At 56.0% G+C, this 15,423-nt stretch overlaps 6 protein-coding genes across 6 annotated transcripts; 1 reads left to right on the top strand and 5 right to left on the bottom strand.

Annotated features, from left to right (window-relative positions):
• Window positions 1–437: 437 nt before the first annotated feature.
• EsH8_I_000712 (WD40-repeat-containing domain protein) lies at window positions 438–2,227 on the bottom strand (the record flags this gene model as incomplete). The annotated part of the gene is made up of 2 exons (XM_083268125.1): window positions 438–1,047; window positions 1,110–2,227. The coding sequence occupies 2 exons, from the start codon at window positions 2,225–2,227 to the stop codon at window positions 438–440; spliced, it is 1,728 nt and encodes a 575-aa protein (XP_083118563.1).
• A 926-nt stretch (window positions 2,228–3,153) lies between these two features.
• Window positions 3,154–4,590, top strand: EsH8_I_000711 (inositol phosphosphingolipid phospholipase; the record flags this gene model as incomplete). The annotated part of the gene is made up of 1 exon (XM_083268124.1): window positions 3,154–4,590. The coding sequence occupies one exon, from the start codon at window positions 3,154–3,156 to the stop codon at window positions 4,588–4,590; it is 1,437 nt and encodes a 478-aa protein (XP_083118562.1).
• Window positions 4,591–4,913: 323 nt separating this feature from the next.
• On the bottom strand, window positions 4,914–6,603 carry EsH8_I_000710 (kinase-like domain-containing protein; the record flags this gene model as incomplete). Its single annotated transcript, XM_083268123.1, has 4 exons — window positions 4,914–5,567; window positions 5,702–5,794; window positions 5,957–6,431; window positions 6,506–6,603. The coding sequence occupies 4 exons, from the start codon at window positions 6,601–6,603 to the stop codon at window positions 4,914–4,916; spliced, it is 1,320 nt and encodes a 439-aa protein (XP_083118561.1).
• Window positions 6,604–8,320: 1,717 nt separating this feature from the next.
• Window positions 8,321–9,984, bottom strand: EsH8_I_000709 (peptidylprolyl isomerase FPR3; the record flags this gene model as incomplete). Its single annotated transcript, XM_083268122.1, has 4 exons — window positions 8,321–8,526; window positions 8,583–9,240; window positions 9,296–9,772; window positions 9,898–9,984. The coding sequence occupies 4 exons, from the start codon at window positions 9,982–9,984 to the stop codon at window positions 8,321–8,323; spliced, it is 1,428 nt and encodes a 475-aa protein (XP_083118560.1).
• An 824-nt stretch (window positions 9,985–10,808) lies between these two features.
• EsH8_I_000708 (uncharacterized protein) lies at window positions 10,809–11,670 on the bottom strand (the record flags this gene model as incomplete). The annotated part of the gene is made up of 2 exons (XM_083268121.1): window positions 10,809–11,023; window positions 11,112–11,670. 2 exons carry the CDS (start codon window positions 11,668–11,670, stop codon window positions 10,809–10,811), a joined length of 774 nt encoding a protein of 257 aa, XP_083118559.1.
• A 1,351-nt stretch (window positions 11,671–13,021) lies between these two features.
• On the bottom strand, window positions 13,022–15,202 carry EsH8_I_000707 (glycosyl transferase family group 2-domain-containing protein; the record flags this gene model as incomplete). Its single annotated transcript, XM_083268120.1, has 3 exons — window positions 13,022–14,169; window positions 14,271–14,496; window positions 14,633–15,202. The coding sequence occupies 3 exons, from the start codon at window positions 15,200–15,202 to the stop codon at window positions 13,022–13,024; spliced, it is 1,944 nt and encodes a 647-aa protein (XP_083118558.1).
• Window positions 15,203–15,423: the final 221 nt, after the last annotated feature.

The following is a 15,423-nucleotide window of genomic DNA, read 5'->3' as shown; positions in this document are numbered from 1 at the left end:
CTATGGGTTGGCAAGTAGGGTAAACCAACCTTGTCTGTTTTTACAGACGGGACCGGAGTGGAGTGAATAGACATGCATCTACCGCATCTATTGGTTGTTGTTTTTTTTTCTTTCCTACTAGAGCACACATCATTTTCCGGGAGGGATTGGTAAAGGGGCCAAGGGTGGGAGTTTCACCAGGCTGGCAAGATTATTTTCTTGATTATGATAAGTTGGTAGAATAAATGCTTCTGCGGCATGCTGCGGTCCATGCTCGGCAGCAGGGTCACTCTTCATCCTTTTCCGCGGTACACAAACTCGACCGCCGCCCCTGGTCTGGGTATCAATTCCGGAAATGTCAAGTCAGGCTTGAGCCACGCCGACGACTTTTGGTATACCTGTTTGGTTTGGGGTTTTTTGTCTCTTTCCCCGGCCAAGTCTCCCCTTCCCCTCTCCCGCTATGTCCCGCCCATGCCGATGTCTTCTTCCTGTTTTATCGGCGGCTCCGTGGTGTCGACCTCTTCTGCCTTTTCTTCCTCCTCTTCTTCCTTTGCCAAGTCTGCGTCTGCCTGATGGCCGTTCGACACAGACGCCGCCGCCGCCGTCACGGCAGCAACAACATCTACACCCTGGTCCAGCACTCTCTTGAACATGCGAATGCTCCCGTCCTGGCCCGCGCTGACCATGAAATCGCCATGCACGTCCACCCAGAAACACACCCCTCCCTTCCCGTCCCGATCTTGGCGATGGGCGGGGATGCGCTGGACGACCTCCTTGGTCACAACGTCCCACAGCACGATCTCGCCGTCCTCGCTGGCCGAGGCAACGAACGCGCCCTCGTCGGGGACTATACCGAAGCAGCCGCCGATGGAGAAGCGGCTGTTGGCGTGGCCCTGGTACGTTTTCTTGACAGAGCCCGCGACGTAATCCCAGAGGCGGATGCTGTTATCGAGGTTGAAGGCGAGGACGAAGCGACCGTTGGGGGAGAAGCAGACGGACGTGACGGCGGGGTTGTCCTCGTGAACTAGAGTGCGGAGGCACTGGCCTGTGTAGGTGTCCCAAATGCGACTGTTTTCAGAAGATTCTCGTTAGCGAGGAGTCGGCTAAGTAAGAGGGGGGTAGTAACGCACATGAGGCCATCGGTCGAGCAGCTCACGACCAGGGTGCCGTCGCCGCTAAAGTCGATTCCGCCGACCGGGTCGCTATGTGCCGGTAAGCTGCGCATCAGACGGCCGGCCCGCACATCCCACAGGAAGACGGCCTCATCGTAGGACCCGGAGGCGAGGATATTCCCCTTCGGCGAGAAGGCAAGACACATGACATAGTTATGGTGGCCGCGCAGCGGGCGCATGGGACGTGCCGTGGGTATGCTCCCATCCTTGGCCAGCCCGCCGACGCCCTTTGCACTGACCTTCGGCCTCCCCGTCACCCGATCCCAGAAGCGGATGGCCTTGTCGTCGGACCCGGACGCCAGCGTCTCGCTGTCGGGGCTCCATGCCACGCAGCTCACGCCGGCCATATGGCCCACCAAGGTATCCATATGCGCGCCCGTCGCCGCATCCCAGACTTTGACGGTCCCATCGGCCGAAGCGCTTGCGATCCATCTCCCGTCGGGCGATATGCGCACCTGCGAAATGGGCTTGCCGGCGTGCCCGCTCAGGACCCTCTCCTCCTCGAACCTCGGCCTCACGGGGCCCTTTTTCGGTGCTGGCGTTACGGGCGTCGTCACAGTTGCCCCCGTTTCTGCGCCGTTCGTCGATGAGAGGCGTAGGCGGCGGTCGACAGCGCCGGACAGGCTGCGCGGGGAGCTCCCGCCCGAGGTGGACGCCGGCGACCGCGATCCCGTGCGGGAGTCGCTGCGGGAGCGGGATGGCGAGGCGGTCGGTGATCTGGGTGAGTGCGAGCGCGATTGCGATCTTGAACGTGAGCGGGATTGTGAGTGGGAGGAGCGGGAGTAGTACGCCTCGTTGAGTTCGTCGTCGCTGGGACTCCTGCTAGGTGTCATGCTAGGGCGCCCGCGATGAGTGGAGAGGCGTCGCGACCTGCTTGTGCGTTTTGTTGTGATATCCGTTGCTGCACCAGCACCGGCGCCCGAGCCATCGCCGTTGGGCACTATGGCGGGCGAGTTGAGTTCGTCTGGGGAGCTGTACCGCGGGGTCTCGGTCGCGCTGTGTTCGAGGACTTTACGGCGTTTAGGTGGAGGTTCGGGGAGGGACGTCGCGCCTGCTGGGGAATCGAGGTCTGACATTTTCGAGGTATCGCTGGGTGGGCGGAGGGGTCGCGGTCAGTTTGGTTATTCGTGGAAGACTGTCAGCTTGGTGCAGTGCTAGGTTGCTTGTTAAGGTAGGGGAAGGATGGGCTGGAAAATGAAAGGAAGCAAGAGGCAAGGCTGAGCAAAAGATAGTAGAGAATGCCGTGGACGCCATTAACTTTGGGGGCCCATGCAGGGGAGGGGCGCTTGACTGACGTTTGGCGGTAAACCTCAGCCTCGTCCTGCTGCACGGATCGTCCTGAGGTCCTCCTGCGCAGCTCACTGGGGACGCTAAGACAGGTGGGCGGCACGCTAACGCAATCTGTGAAGTAGCAGAAGAGGTACCGATTTGCCAATGGCATGCGAGGTGGGACCCCCAGCTGGAAAAGAAGACTGGGGGGGCCCCTCCGTCAACGACCCCGGCTTGCCGCTCTCCAGAAGCAAAATGGAGCATGGTAGCCGAAATGCAGAAAGCGGCCTTAGCCAACGAACGCAACGTCACGTAGTCCCAGCGACCTTCATCTCATGAGGCCCTGCGATCCGACCTCACTGGCATTTTGTAGGCTTCCAGCACAACTTGAGTTCTCGCTTCTCTGACTGACCAGCCAGCAGATAACGGTAGCATAGCGTTCTCGAGAGTCTTTGCTTCTGTCTGATCCACTTCGGAAGCTTCGGTGCAATTGTCTGGAAAGGCTTGTCGTCTCATCTAACACGAATGTTCATGCTCGCTCGACATGACATGAGAAAACAGCCAACCCAGTTCCCAAACGACCGACGACAAGTCTTTTGCAACCGGAAGCTCGCATCTCCTCCAGTTATCTGTTCGGGCTACCATCTGTAATAATAACCTGGCCTGCGCAATCTCGACCTAATACCCCGTCCCCTCTTCACTAACACGCAACACCACCACTACCGCCGCCACAATGGAAGAACCCCTCCCAACCGACCTCCGCCTCCTGACCCTAAACTGCTGGGGTCTCAAGTACATCTCCAAGCTGCGGCCGCAGCGCCTGTCAGAAATCGGCCGCCGCATCGCCTCCCTGCCCGAACCGCCACACATCGTCGCTCTCCAGGAATGCTGGGTCACGTCAGACTACGACGCCATCCGTGCCGAGACCCGCCACCTCCTGCCGTACGGCAAGTTCTACTACGCGGGGTCCTTCGGCGGCGGCCTCGCGATCCTCTCCCGCTGGCCCATCGAGGAGAGCTCCATGTACCAGTACCCCCTAAACGGCAGGCCGACGGCCTTCTGGCGGGGAGATTGGTACGTGGGCAAGGGCATCGCCTGCGCGCGCATCCGCGTCCGCCTCGCCGACTCCTCCGGGCCCGGCAGCGGTGGCAGGGAGCACATCCTCAGCATCTTCAACACACACACCCACGCACCCTACACCGAACACCAGCCCGACGACTCTTACTTGGCTCACCGCCTCTCGCAGTCGTGGGAAATGTCCAAGCTCCTCCGCGGCGCCTCCGAAAAGGGACACCTCGCCCTCGCCCTCGGCGACTTTAACATGCGGCCCTGCACCCTCCCGCACCGCATCATCACCGCCCACGCCCCCGTCCACGACGTATGGCGGGCGCTCCACCCGGATTCGTCCCTGGGCGCTGCCGACGACCCCCTGGAGAAAGCGAGGGGCAAACCCGTTCCCACGGGCGTTTTCAACCTGCGCGAGAACGGCGCCACGTCGGACGGCGTTTACAACACCTGGCGCTGGCCCGCCGACCAGCAGAAGCAGCTGGGGGAGGGCAAGGAGCCTGTCGTGGTCCCGCCGGACACGCCTGACAGAAAGGGGAAGCGCCTGGATTACATCTTCTTCGGCAACCCCACCTCCCGCGATGACGGTGGCGGCGGCGACCGTTGGGTCGTTCGCAGCGCCAAAGTCGGCATGGTTGAGCCGCACCCCACGCTCGGCTGCTCTCTCAGCGACCACTTCTCCGTCGAGGCGACGCTGGCATACCGCGCTTCCAGTCAAGTGTCCGACCAACCCAAGCCCGTCCCGTCGGACAACCTGCCCCTCCCCGCCGCAGTCTACGACGAGATCCTATCGGTTACGCGCCGCTATGTGCAGCGCGAGGAGCGGCAGCGGCGTTGGCGAGGCATACACTTCTTCGCCTGGTTCGCCGTGTTGGTGGGGTGCCTCGTGGCCGTATGGTTCAGCCCGCACAACTTTGTTGCCTTCATCCTCATGCTTCTGTGCAGTCTTGGAATCGTGGCCGGGGTCGTTGACGGCCTCATGTCGCTTCTCTTCTTCAATTCTGAGCTCAGGGCTCTTACAGAGTTTGAGTGGGAGGTTACGAACGCCAAGAGGATGGCGTGTGGTGATTTCGGGGAGTCCGAGGAGAGAGAAAAGCCCCTCTGAGGGTTTTCGGATGCGTCTACACGGCAATGTCTCTCCTTTCTATACGAAGAAGCACGTGGAGTTTGAAGACAACAACTGACGGTAAACGACAAATCGCCCAAAGTAGTAAATTTGCGCGTGTCGGCCATGTTTACATGTACGACATGGAAGCAAAACCATGATGAACAATAATGTCTATTTCTATTCGAAACGTTCTGTCTTCTTTCATGATTGTGCAGCAAACAATCATCCAATGAGTCAACCAGCCCATATGATTATGCTCGAGCCATTTCCACGGCTGCACCTCCACCCAAAGTCGCCGACAGTCAAGCGCCATGCCTCTTCTACACCGCCCCAGACAGCCATTGATAAGACGGCATGGAGAAGAGCTGCACCGGAGGCTTTCGCCGCCACGAATATCCCAGGAACGCTGTTTGCTTCCTGATTTGAAGGACCTCGTCCTTTATCCAAGGATCTCTGAGTAACTTGTCTCTCGGTCGCTTGCGTTCCTTGTGGCCAACTTTTCTGGCATACCACTTCAGATACTCCTTTTCCTCCGATACCAGTCTCGAATTTTGGTCAATATCGCGGTCAAACTGCTTGAGCTTTGTTGAGTCGTAGGGTTTGGAAATGAAATCGAACACGAGGTGTCGTACATTTCTCGGAAACCCAAATTCCAGAAATTCACAGTCGAGCTCTCCCCGGTTCTCAGATTCCTCCCCAGTTTGAGTGCCAACCGAATCAGACCAGTCGCTGATCGGCTCGTCCTCTTCAAAGTAGTGAGTATCGGTATAGCTCTCGATGTGCGGCACCCACTCTGGTGATGTGAACCGCAGCTTCTCCCATGATACGCCGCGAAACCACGGGTGTGCCTTGATTTCGGACGCGTCACCTTTAAAAACGTATTTGCGTGGCCCGGCTTTTCCCGGCAGATACTGCCGAGCCCGTAATTCGTCTTGGCTTCGGTACTCGGGAGAAGAGAGCCGGCCTTGCTTACACTGGAGCAAACCTTTGATTAGGTCACGACATGGTTCCGAGACCAAAGGCGCATCGACGGGGAACACCAGTATGCTTTGGTGGTTCTTAGCTATTCGTCAGCAACCAACTCGTTTGTGATTCCTGTTAAACTCACGATGATGTTCTGCTTCGTGTAGTGGCGGCCCTTGTCTGAGAGGAATGGCGTGTGTCCGAAAAGACATTCGTAGAGAATTATTCCGATGCTCCACTAGTCGCATCTACCGTCATATTGTTCGCCCGTGACCACCTCTGGGGCCATGTATTGGCTTGTGCCAACAACGGAGCGGGCAAACGACCGGCGTGTGTTGGTGGATCTCCAGTGAAGTAGTCCGTCGACCATCGGCGGGTCGTTTATCGGCATACAACTGACCGTTGACGGGTTGAACAGTTTGTCAGATTGAACGAAGTTTGGTGGAGGTGCGTGTTTTGATGACTCCCCCTGAGACGATTGATGTCTTGAGTGCCCCCCGCCACGGGCTGCCTTTCGATCTTCTCGGTCTCCCTCCAGTTTGATACCCATCAAAGAAAGCAACCATTGCCTGTGCCACTTGTAATAAGAGGTGTCATGAGACCAGTGGTCATCGAAAGCAAGCCCGAAATCCGAAATCTTCAAGTGACCGTCGGCGCCAATAAGGAAGTTGTCTGGCTTGACGTCCCGGTGAATACAGCCCAGCTTATGCGCCGCTTCGACGCATAGAATCATCTCGGAAATATAGAATCGAGTTCTTGACTCGGTCAGGATGTTCTCCCGAATCAACAAGCCCAAGAAGTCACCTCCGGGCATGTAATCCATCACAAGGTAGAGATTGGCGCGGTCTTGGAAGCTGGCCACCAGAGGTACGATCCTAATAGCGCAAGTTAGCAAGATGAAGATAGCGGGAAGCTAGAGCATGGAGCGACGACGGTAATCAAAACGTACCAACACGAGTTTTCTGAGGCAGCCAGGAAGTCTCTTTCGGCTCGCAGGTGTCCCTCCTGACAGCTACGAATCATGTCCGACTTTCGAATAACCTTCATGGCAAACACCTGCCCTCGGAGTCGCTCTCGTACGAGCTTGACAACGCCAAAACTCCCTTTTCCAAGGATCTGAAGAGTATCCAGGTTGTCCAGGTACGAGCCTCGAGTCACTCCAGCGTCAGAGGTTGTCGACTATGCAACTCTGCAGCTTTGGGTTTTGGCTACCCTTCGCTCGCGAAGGTGGTTCGTTTCTTGTGCAAAAACTCCTCCCCGGCTCGATTCCACTTGGCATGGTTCGAGGTAATATGCTTGTTCGCCCAGTTGGCACTGAAACCCCGCGATAGGCTGTTCACCTTTAGTTAAAACATTGCTCATCGCCTCCCTATAATACGTCTCCAGGTATATCTTGGCTGCGGCGGCCTTCTCGACAGTTCGAACCCTTTGGTCGTCCGAAAGATGGCTCCAAATAGGCTGTTCCTCTAATGTTTCCCTGGCAGAGTAAGTTCGAAGGCCCAAGTCGCCGAGGTGGCTGCTGGCGGGTGGGCTGAGAGGGTGAGTTGTGGCAGGCTGAATGACGGGATATCGCAGACCACGGGGAAGCATTAGTTTGGAGGCTGGCTTGGTCATATCCTTGACCTTGTGAATGATTCTCTGTGTCCTAGTACTGCCTCTAGTGCTTCCCGAAGACTCTGGATCTGTCATCGTATAAGTATGTGCTTGGTTACATTCGTTGGGCTTCTCTATACCTTGATAATGCTTCCCACTCTTGAACAGAAAAGATGGTATGGGGGCAGTGTATCGAATATTGGGATTCCAAAGACTGTGGTGTGCTTGGCCGTCAACTTCAGGGCCAAGGTCGGTTGGTAGAGCGCGGTTGGAATCGATGGTTCTGGCAATGGGGGTTGGGTTTGAACGTGAAATATTGCTGCCGCGGATGGCTTGATGCATGGTGCCAATGGTGACTTGACCGAAAAGATAAATCCTGCTGGTTAAACGATTTGTGATAAGCTTGTAGCCCAAAAAGAGAGACGGACCGGTCGTCCAGCTATGATAGTGCTTGGCCTGTTGTCATGCTTCGGGAAAGATTATCAGGAATCCTAGGAGTGGGGGAATTGCGTATGTCTGCAATCGCCATTCCAGAAACTAGCAAGCTCAATGGAACTTGCTGGGAGCAGCCATCGGGAATGAAACGGTAGGCAGGTAGGCAGGAACTAACAATGCTTGGCAACACCCCGGAATCAACCTGCCTAAACTAGGAATTTAGGTCACATCAAGAGATCACGTACGAGGGACCGGAGCGGGTAACACGATCAAGAGTCGAAATCAAGTAAGAGGTAAGAGATGGTCTTTTCGTTAAGGAAACCGAAGCTAAGTACAGACCAACCGGAAGACATCATCCATGCCCGGTGACAAAAATTCCTACATCAACAGAAAAAACTCTTTTTGTGGTACGCCAACCAATGCAGTGTAATTCCTCGCCTCGTCATCCCATCAAACAGGATCTGCGTCCCCGCATCTCGTGGAGATTGCGGATCTTTGCAGGTAGCCGCAGGTCGGAGACTATCCATTGCGGCACGGCGCAAAGCGTAAACCAGCGATTTCTCCGCTGTTACACATCATTACAAGGGAAAGTCAACGTCTGGTACGCTGCGGCCTAGCCAGTCCACACCATCTTTATGGCAGACTCGCTGGGCAAGTGTGTAGAATACAATATGAAGCATCCTCAGTCGGCGTCTCGTCGCCGAAGGCGGGCGCGCGCTGTCAAGCAAGTCATCGTCTACTTGATCTCAAGAAGCTTGACGTCGAAGGTCAGGGTGCTGTTGGCGGGGATGCCAGGCAGGCCCTTGGAGCCGTAGGCGAGGTTGGCGGGGATGGTCAGGCGACGCTCGCCGCCGATGGTCATGCCGATGATACCGACATCCCAGCCCTTAATGACCTGGCCCTTACCGGCCTTGAAGGAGAAAGGCTTGCCCTTCTTGTTGGCTGCATTCCAGTGTTAGCGGGAAGATTGGTGTGAATTTGAACAGATCAAGACTTACCATCGAAGACCTTGCCGTCATCGAGCTTGCCAATGTAGCGGACACCGACGGTGTCTCCGTTCTTGACAGCGCGGCCAGAGCCGACCTTGCGGTCGTCAATAGTGACGCCCTGGACAACCTTGACGCCGCCGGCGGCCTTGCCAGCCTGCTTGGCCTTCTCGGCGGAACCGGTAGGGCCCTGCTCGAGGTTCTTGGCGAACTGGACCTTCTTGTCGGACTTGGGGGTGGACTTCTCCTCAGTAGCGACAGCCTCGCCCTTGTTGTTCTTGAGCTTCTTCTTGTCCTTCTTGGAGAGCTTGGAGTCGTCGGCCTCGCTCTTGGAGATGAGGTCGTCGAGGCTCTCGGCAGCGCGCTTCTTTCCCTTCTTGCTGACCTCAACCAGCTTAGGGGCCTCCTCGTCGGTGTCGATCTCCATGACGCGGGGGTCAGCGGTGTCGTCGAGCTCATCGCTGTCCTCGTCAGAGGCCTCGCCCATAGCGTACTCAAGCTCATCGGGGGACAGGTCGTACTCGTCGTCATCTTCATCCTCATCAGACTCGGAGTCCTCGTCCTCATCGATAACGTAGTTACCGGTGAGGTGGACAGTGTGAGTGCCGGAAACGACGAAGAAGACCTTCTCGCCCTCCTGGACAGTGATGTCAAGCGCCTGCTGGTAGTTCTGTCAAGTTGTTAGTGGTGGACACCTGTGACCTGTATGCTCTGGTGCAACTTACGCGCTCGGTGTCGAGGGTGCAGATAACGAAGTTCTCGAGGTCAAGACCATCCTCGTCCTCGTCATCGCTCTCCTCCTCCTCGTCCTCATCGTCGTCAGAGGCCTTGGCCTTGCCCTTCTTGCTGGACTTGCCGTTGGGCTTGGCGCCCTCCATGTCCTCGTCGGACTCCTCCTCCGCGCCAACAGCCTCAATCAGCTTCTTGATGGCCTCGGCTTGCTTCTGCTTCTTGGACTTGGAGGGGTCGCTGGGGCCTCCGTTGGGCTCGTCATCGTCGTCCGAGGAGTCCTCGTCGCCGTTGGCGTCAATGAGGGACTGGAGGTACTCCTCGTCGATCTCATCGTCCTCGTTGGCCTCGAGGTCGTCGCCGAAGCGCTGCTTGACCAGGCGCAGAGTAGAACGGGGGACAGCGGGGATGTTTCCGTCGCTGTCGGCCTCAGGAGCCTCAGTGGGATCAATGGCGGCCATGGTGATGCGGAACTGGGAATGAAAAGTCAGCAACCGTGAGGGAGCAGGTGGGAGCGCACCCGTCGCAAGCTGCAGTTCAACCGCAGCCTGCACCCAGGCGCACGCTAACAAGAGTTGAAAGTCAAGGCAGTACATACAGACGCAGGGAAGTCGGGGGAGGCGGGGATGAGGACTTCGCCGGGGGGAATCTCGAGCCCGTAGAGGGCGACAGGAAGCTGGGCCATTTTTGGTAGGGTGGAGGGTGGTATGTGGGAAAAGTGTTAAAAGTTGGTGCGTGAGCACTTGATTATAATCTTCAAGGAGGCCGGAAAACCAAAGACCTTCTTCTTGAAGTTTTTGTTTGGAAATGGGAGGGATTGAGAAAAAAGGAAGATGGAATGGGATTGGGAGAGAGGGAGGTTGTACAGAAAAGGCGAGGTTCTAGAAGAGCTTTTGCCTGAAATTTTTTTCCCTCTACGACCAGACGGAAACTTTTTTTTTTTTTTTTGCCTGGCTTTGACCCCACCGCTCGAGGAACTAGTGCTGCCTTATCCTGCCTTATCGCTCTTATCCTGCCATAGCAACCACTGCACAACGGCAGGGAAGTTGCGTCCGGGGAAAGAACTGCATTGGACCCTTGTCAAAAGATGGATTCTAGGTGCACAAAGGCGTCCATTTGTGGACGGTGAGAGCGCCATGGAGCCACCGAGAACCATCCACCTGCACACCGCTTTCTGCTTCTCTCTCGGTGTGGTGGACGAAGATTTCGGTGCATTCAGCGACCGACCCTACTTCAGCCACCAAGGAGTTGCGTCACCACCTTTGGATTCGTGTTGAACTCATTGGCAAGCGACGTAGCAACGAGATGGAGACACAGTAATTGGCCGTCCATCTTCAATCTCATTGACAGCTTACAACATTCCGGCGTTGTCCACTCCTTTGTCTCTCATCTGAGACCACGACAGCCTACAAAATATAGTTTCTCTTGTCTCAGAAGCATACTTATCATTACAGACACAGCACATGGGTCGGCCATCCCGCCGCCATCTCCATTACAATCCCCCGCAGGTCATACCTCCTTCGCCTTCTTCGGCTTCGTGAACCAAGCCTTGACAATCTGCCACGCGAACCCTACAAAGAAACTCGTTTGGCCCTGCTCATACAAGTGAGCCCTCTCGCCAACATCGGCCATTTGGCACGCAATCTCAACTATCGGCGCCGGGAAGTGCTTGTCGCTGCTGCGGGCGTACGCCGCAACGAGGTCATTCCCATTCGTGATGCCGCCTGTTTCCCAATCCGCTCATCAGCAATAATCCTCGCGAAACGCAGAGTTGGGAGGGGGGGTGATGAAAGAATGAGCAGGCAAATATACCACAAGTCCAAAGATTTCCATCCTGATACCACCGATACTTCTCGCCCACGAAGTTCGCACCAGGATGCTTCTTCCTCAATATATCCTGTACCCCCCTCGGTCCGCAAACTGTCTTTCCCTCCAATAACCCGGCAGAACCGCACAAGAATATGCCCGTGCACACGCTGAGCACGTCGGTCGTTTTCTTCTCGGCGGCATGCGCCCTGAGGAACCCCAGGACATCCTCGTCCCAGCTTGCCGCAGGATCCGGGCCGGGAACCAGGAAGATGTCCAGTTTGCCGGGCTGCACGTCGGGGTGCGAGATGTCGTGCGTCGGCTTAATCTTGACCCCGGCCGTGAGCTGTAGAAGAGTGGGCGAGGACGCATCATCGGAGATCTTGGATGTGATATAGAAGATTTGCACGCTCGGCGCCAGCTCCACGAGGTGCCTGGGCATAAAATCCATAGGGCCGAGATACTCCTTAGACATCATCCCAAACACGTCGATGCAGGCCATATCGAGGAGCTGGCATTCCGAGGGAATAAAGACCCCGATCTTGACTGTCTTGGCGGCCGACATCTCCGCGTTGTGTTTCTACCCACTTTCACAGAACAGGGTGAGGATACTGTAGGTAGGTAGGTATTTGGACTGAATGATGGAATGACGGACCGATTCTCGGCGGTTGCAAGCTTCGACTCGATGTTTGCGTACCTAAATAAATCCGGGTGTCCAACGACTATACACAATTCCCATTCGGGACAGCCACCCATCTTTATACGTCACTCGGATCATTTCTTTAAGCTATTTCGCCTCGGGGATGGAATCACTCCGTTCCACGGCCCCAGATCCGGCCGGCACAACAAAAAGTCTCCGGGCTTCACCAAGCCAGAGATTCGGGCCGCCGATGGCTGGAGTCGCGAACGCTGATTGGACGGGGCTCGCACAACTTCCGAGAGGTATCGGGGCTTGACTGGTTTTCAGCTGTGCTCACCCTTCGCTACATCATCCGAGTAAACCCGGTCGTTTACCCGTCTGATTACTCATGCCATTTCGTGTTAATGGCATGTTGATAGTTGAACTGGTAGACTTGGACAGCTTGCCGCATCCTGCGGCCCAGCCCAAGGTAAGCCGTGCTCAACGCCTCGCCTTACCAAAGCCCTCAAAACTTCACCTCCACCACTGCAGCACGCATGGATATGGATCCATTCGAATAAATCACAAAGTTAATATCTTCATAATGTAATTCACATCAATTTGTATCGTTTGTGGCCAAGTTCTTCCTACTGACCACTCTCCCGATCCACGTCTTAGCGTCAGTTGCCATGATCATGAATCGTTCTATGTACACACAAGATTAGATATTATAGGACTCGTCCATATTAATGGGCTCCGGGATTCTGTCGTGTCGGCCTCCCATTTTACGGTTTTGGAGCCCATTTTCAGCTGCTCCCGCTGGGCTTGTCCTGTCCCCAGAGGATGCCGTCGTCTTCCCACACCCTTTCGGCACCTTTCTGCCGCTATTGATTGAACATCGTCATGCTGGCGTGGATATGTCCTACTTCGTCCGTTCCACTCCGTCTTCCGTATAAGCGAATGCACTTGGACGGCTCTCTCGCTCGTCAAGTTCCTGCGTATTGCTCCGAGAACTCCGGTTTGAGGCCCCATGATACCCCGAAAACTCTAGAATGCCGATACCATGCCATGCCATGCATATCAAGAATGCCCTCATCTATTTACACGTGAGGCTCCCGGGAGCCCCAACTTCTTCAAACACGTAATCGAGTTAAAAACCGCCGCTTGGTGGGTCTTGCTGGAATTGGGCTGTGCGTCGAATCGAAGGAAAAAATAAAGCGAACTGTCGCGGCCCATGCCAGGGAGCGAGGTCCGTCGAAGAGTAAATAAAAAGATAACACAGAAGGAAAATTTGTCATTACGCAATCTCCTCTGCCGTGAGCGATTTCGCTCTTTGCCTGGTGACCTTTTTGCTGACCGAGTAGACCAGGTCCAACGTCCAGAAATGACACAGTTGCGCTTGGGCGCAGGGAATGGCGCCGTAGAGGGGAGCGACCAAAGGAACCATGGCGTAGTCGATGAAGTTCTTCTTGACGGAGCGGTAAGAGAAGTTCATGCCGTCGGACAGACCGGCCTCTGACATTTCGCGTTGGCGAGACTTGACGCAGATGCGGTGGAAGCTCTCGTACAGGAACAGGTACAGAGCAATCTCCATGAAGCCGAGAGTGCGCAGAACGTTGCAAACGTCGAAGATCCAGCTGAGGTGCGCCACCTCTTCGTTACCCTCGGTGACCCAAATGTACAGAGTGGAGGCAATAACGAGGATGGTCATCTGGAGAGGCAAGAAGTGCGCCTCGAACATGCGGTGGAACAGGTAGACGATGCGCTCCCAGTTGGGAGCCTGCAAGGTGTCGTGGGTGACATCGGAGAAGACGCCGCTCTCTCTAGGCTGTTCAGGATCTTGCTGGTCCAGCTGGGTCTCGGGAACGTAGACGTCAGAGGCATCACCCATGGAGTTGTGAAGAGGGCGGAAAGCGCGAGAAGTGTGCTTCCTCTCTTGCCACAGTTCCACAACCTTGCGAAGAGCGTATCCGGAGTCGAGAGCACCCCACATGTGCCTCATGGCCTGTTTGTACCGGGCCTGCATGTCCGAGTAGAGGCCACGGAGACCCTTGGAGCCATTGCCGCAAACGTTGCTCTGGCTTACAGGGCTGAGCACAGTTCTGACAGTCAAATTGCCGTTGAGCGCGAAGAAGCACTTCAGGTACATGTGCAGATCCTCCCCGATGGCTTCATTGTCACAATCCCAGCCACCGACGCGGTCGACAAGCTCCAGAGGCACCGAATAGACAGAGGTAGGAGGCGCAATGGTCGAGCCGCCGTACAGACCGGACATACCGCCGGCACCCCAAAGGATGTCGGCGACGCGGACAATAGCGGGGACACTGTGGGCGTTACGATCAAAGATGATTGGCGCTGAGTACAAGGTGGTCTTTGCTGTTTCGGGATAGGCAAGGTGCATGGTCGTCAGCAGCGCGAAATAGTTGGCTGAGAGATGGCTGTCGGCTGTAGACACCCCACGTTCTTGTCAGCGAATCATCCAAAACGCGCAAAATTCAGAAACAATCACTGCGGCAAAATCGAAGAATTTGACATGGCGCACGTACCGTCAAGACCCGTAATAATAACATCTTTGCGGGCAGTCATGGAGTATTTGGGGCTCAACTTGCGGGCAGCCCAAGCAACGTTGCTTCCCTTTCCAGCAGATTCTCCTGGAATGTCGGACGGGTGAATGGTGTAGTCGATACTGCGGAACTTCTTGACGAATTCCTGAATGAGAGTCATGGCCTTGAGTTCGACATTGGGCTCGCGTTGCTCCATTCCCAGGTAGACCTAAACATACGAATTAGTTCTCTCTTCGAGTCACCAGCGCGTTGGTAAGGCACTGCCCAATGGTTCGGCGTCTATTGCCATAATCGGCGACACGTAATTGCATTGGGCGGCGGGTTGAACATAGGCAAAGACTCACATCGTAGCAGCTACGAGCTTGAGGGTGCGAGGCCAGCACTTCGAGTGTCTCCTTGAGCGTATCCATTTCCTCCTTGTAGTTGGGGATGATAATGGCGTGAATGACGCGATCAGGTTCGCCATCACCATCGGTGTAGAGCTCGGGCTCGGTGTCGCCAGCCTCGCTGCTGGACGCAGAACAGCCGTGGGAGGACGTCAGGGTCTCGGAACTGGACAGCGAGGTAGAGGAGCCGCGACGGCGGTGAGAGAATTTGTAGTCCCTCAGGGTCTTGTTTCGTGCGATCTTCTTCAGCTGGCGGGTCATGTCGAAGACGGCGTAGCAGCATCGGATGGGGAAGGCGAAGACGAGGACATGAATGAACAAGCAGTAGTAGACGAAGATGACGGTCCAGTAGCCGGCGCCCTTGGTAGGCGAGGTTAAGGTCGGGGCGCTGAGTCCGTCTTGATGCAGATAATTGAAACCGTGTGCCGAAGCTGCTGATTCTTTCGAGATAACCCAATAACTGAGAGCCAACAGGGCCAGCATGGCCAGGCCGCCCGCGCGGCGCGAGGCCCAAGCGAAGATGGACATGATGATGGCCGACAGAGGTGGTTTGGTAGGGCGCGGTGCCAGCGAGAGGTGGTTTGGCGGGAGAGCGACAGCGACAGAGAGGTTGGCGACGGAAGGCGACGGTGTCTATCTGTCGAGGCGGGCAGCCGAGAGGCTTGGAGGGAATGGACGAGGCCTGAGTGAGGTTGCTCGAGGGAGAGCGAGACCAACAGCTGGAAGCAACAGGCAGGCGAGGAATTCAG

The sequence above is a fragment of the Colletotrichum jinshuiense genome, chromosome 1 (assembly GCF_051148585.1).
Source record: "Colletotrichum jinshuiense chromosome 1, complete sequence".
NCBI classification, from domain to species: domain Eukaryota; kingdom Fungi; phylum Ascomycota; class Sordariomycetes; order Glomerellales; family Glomerellaceae; genus Colletotrichum; species Colletotrichum jinshuiense.
The sequence above is the reverse complement of the archived record's forward strand: the minus strand, read 5'-3'. Positions and strand labels throughout refer to the sequence as shown.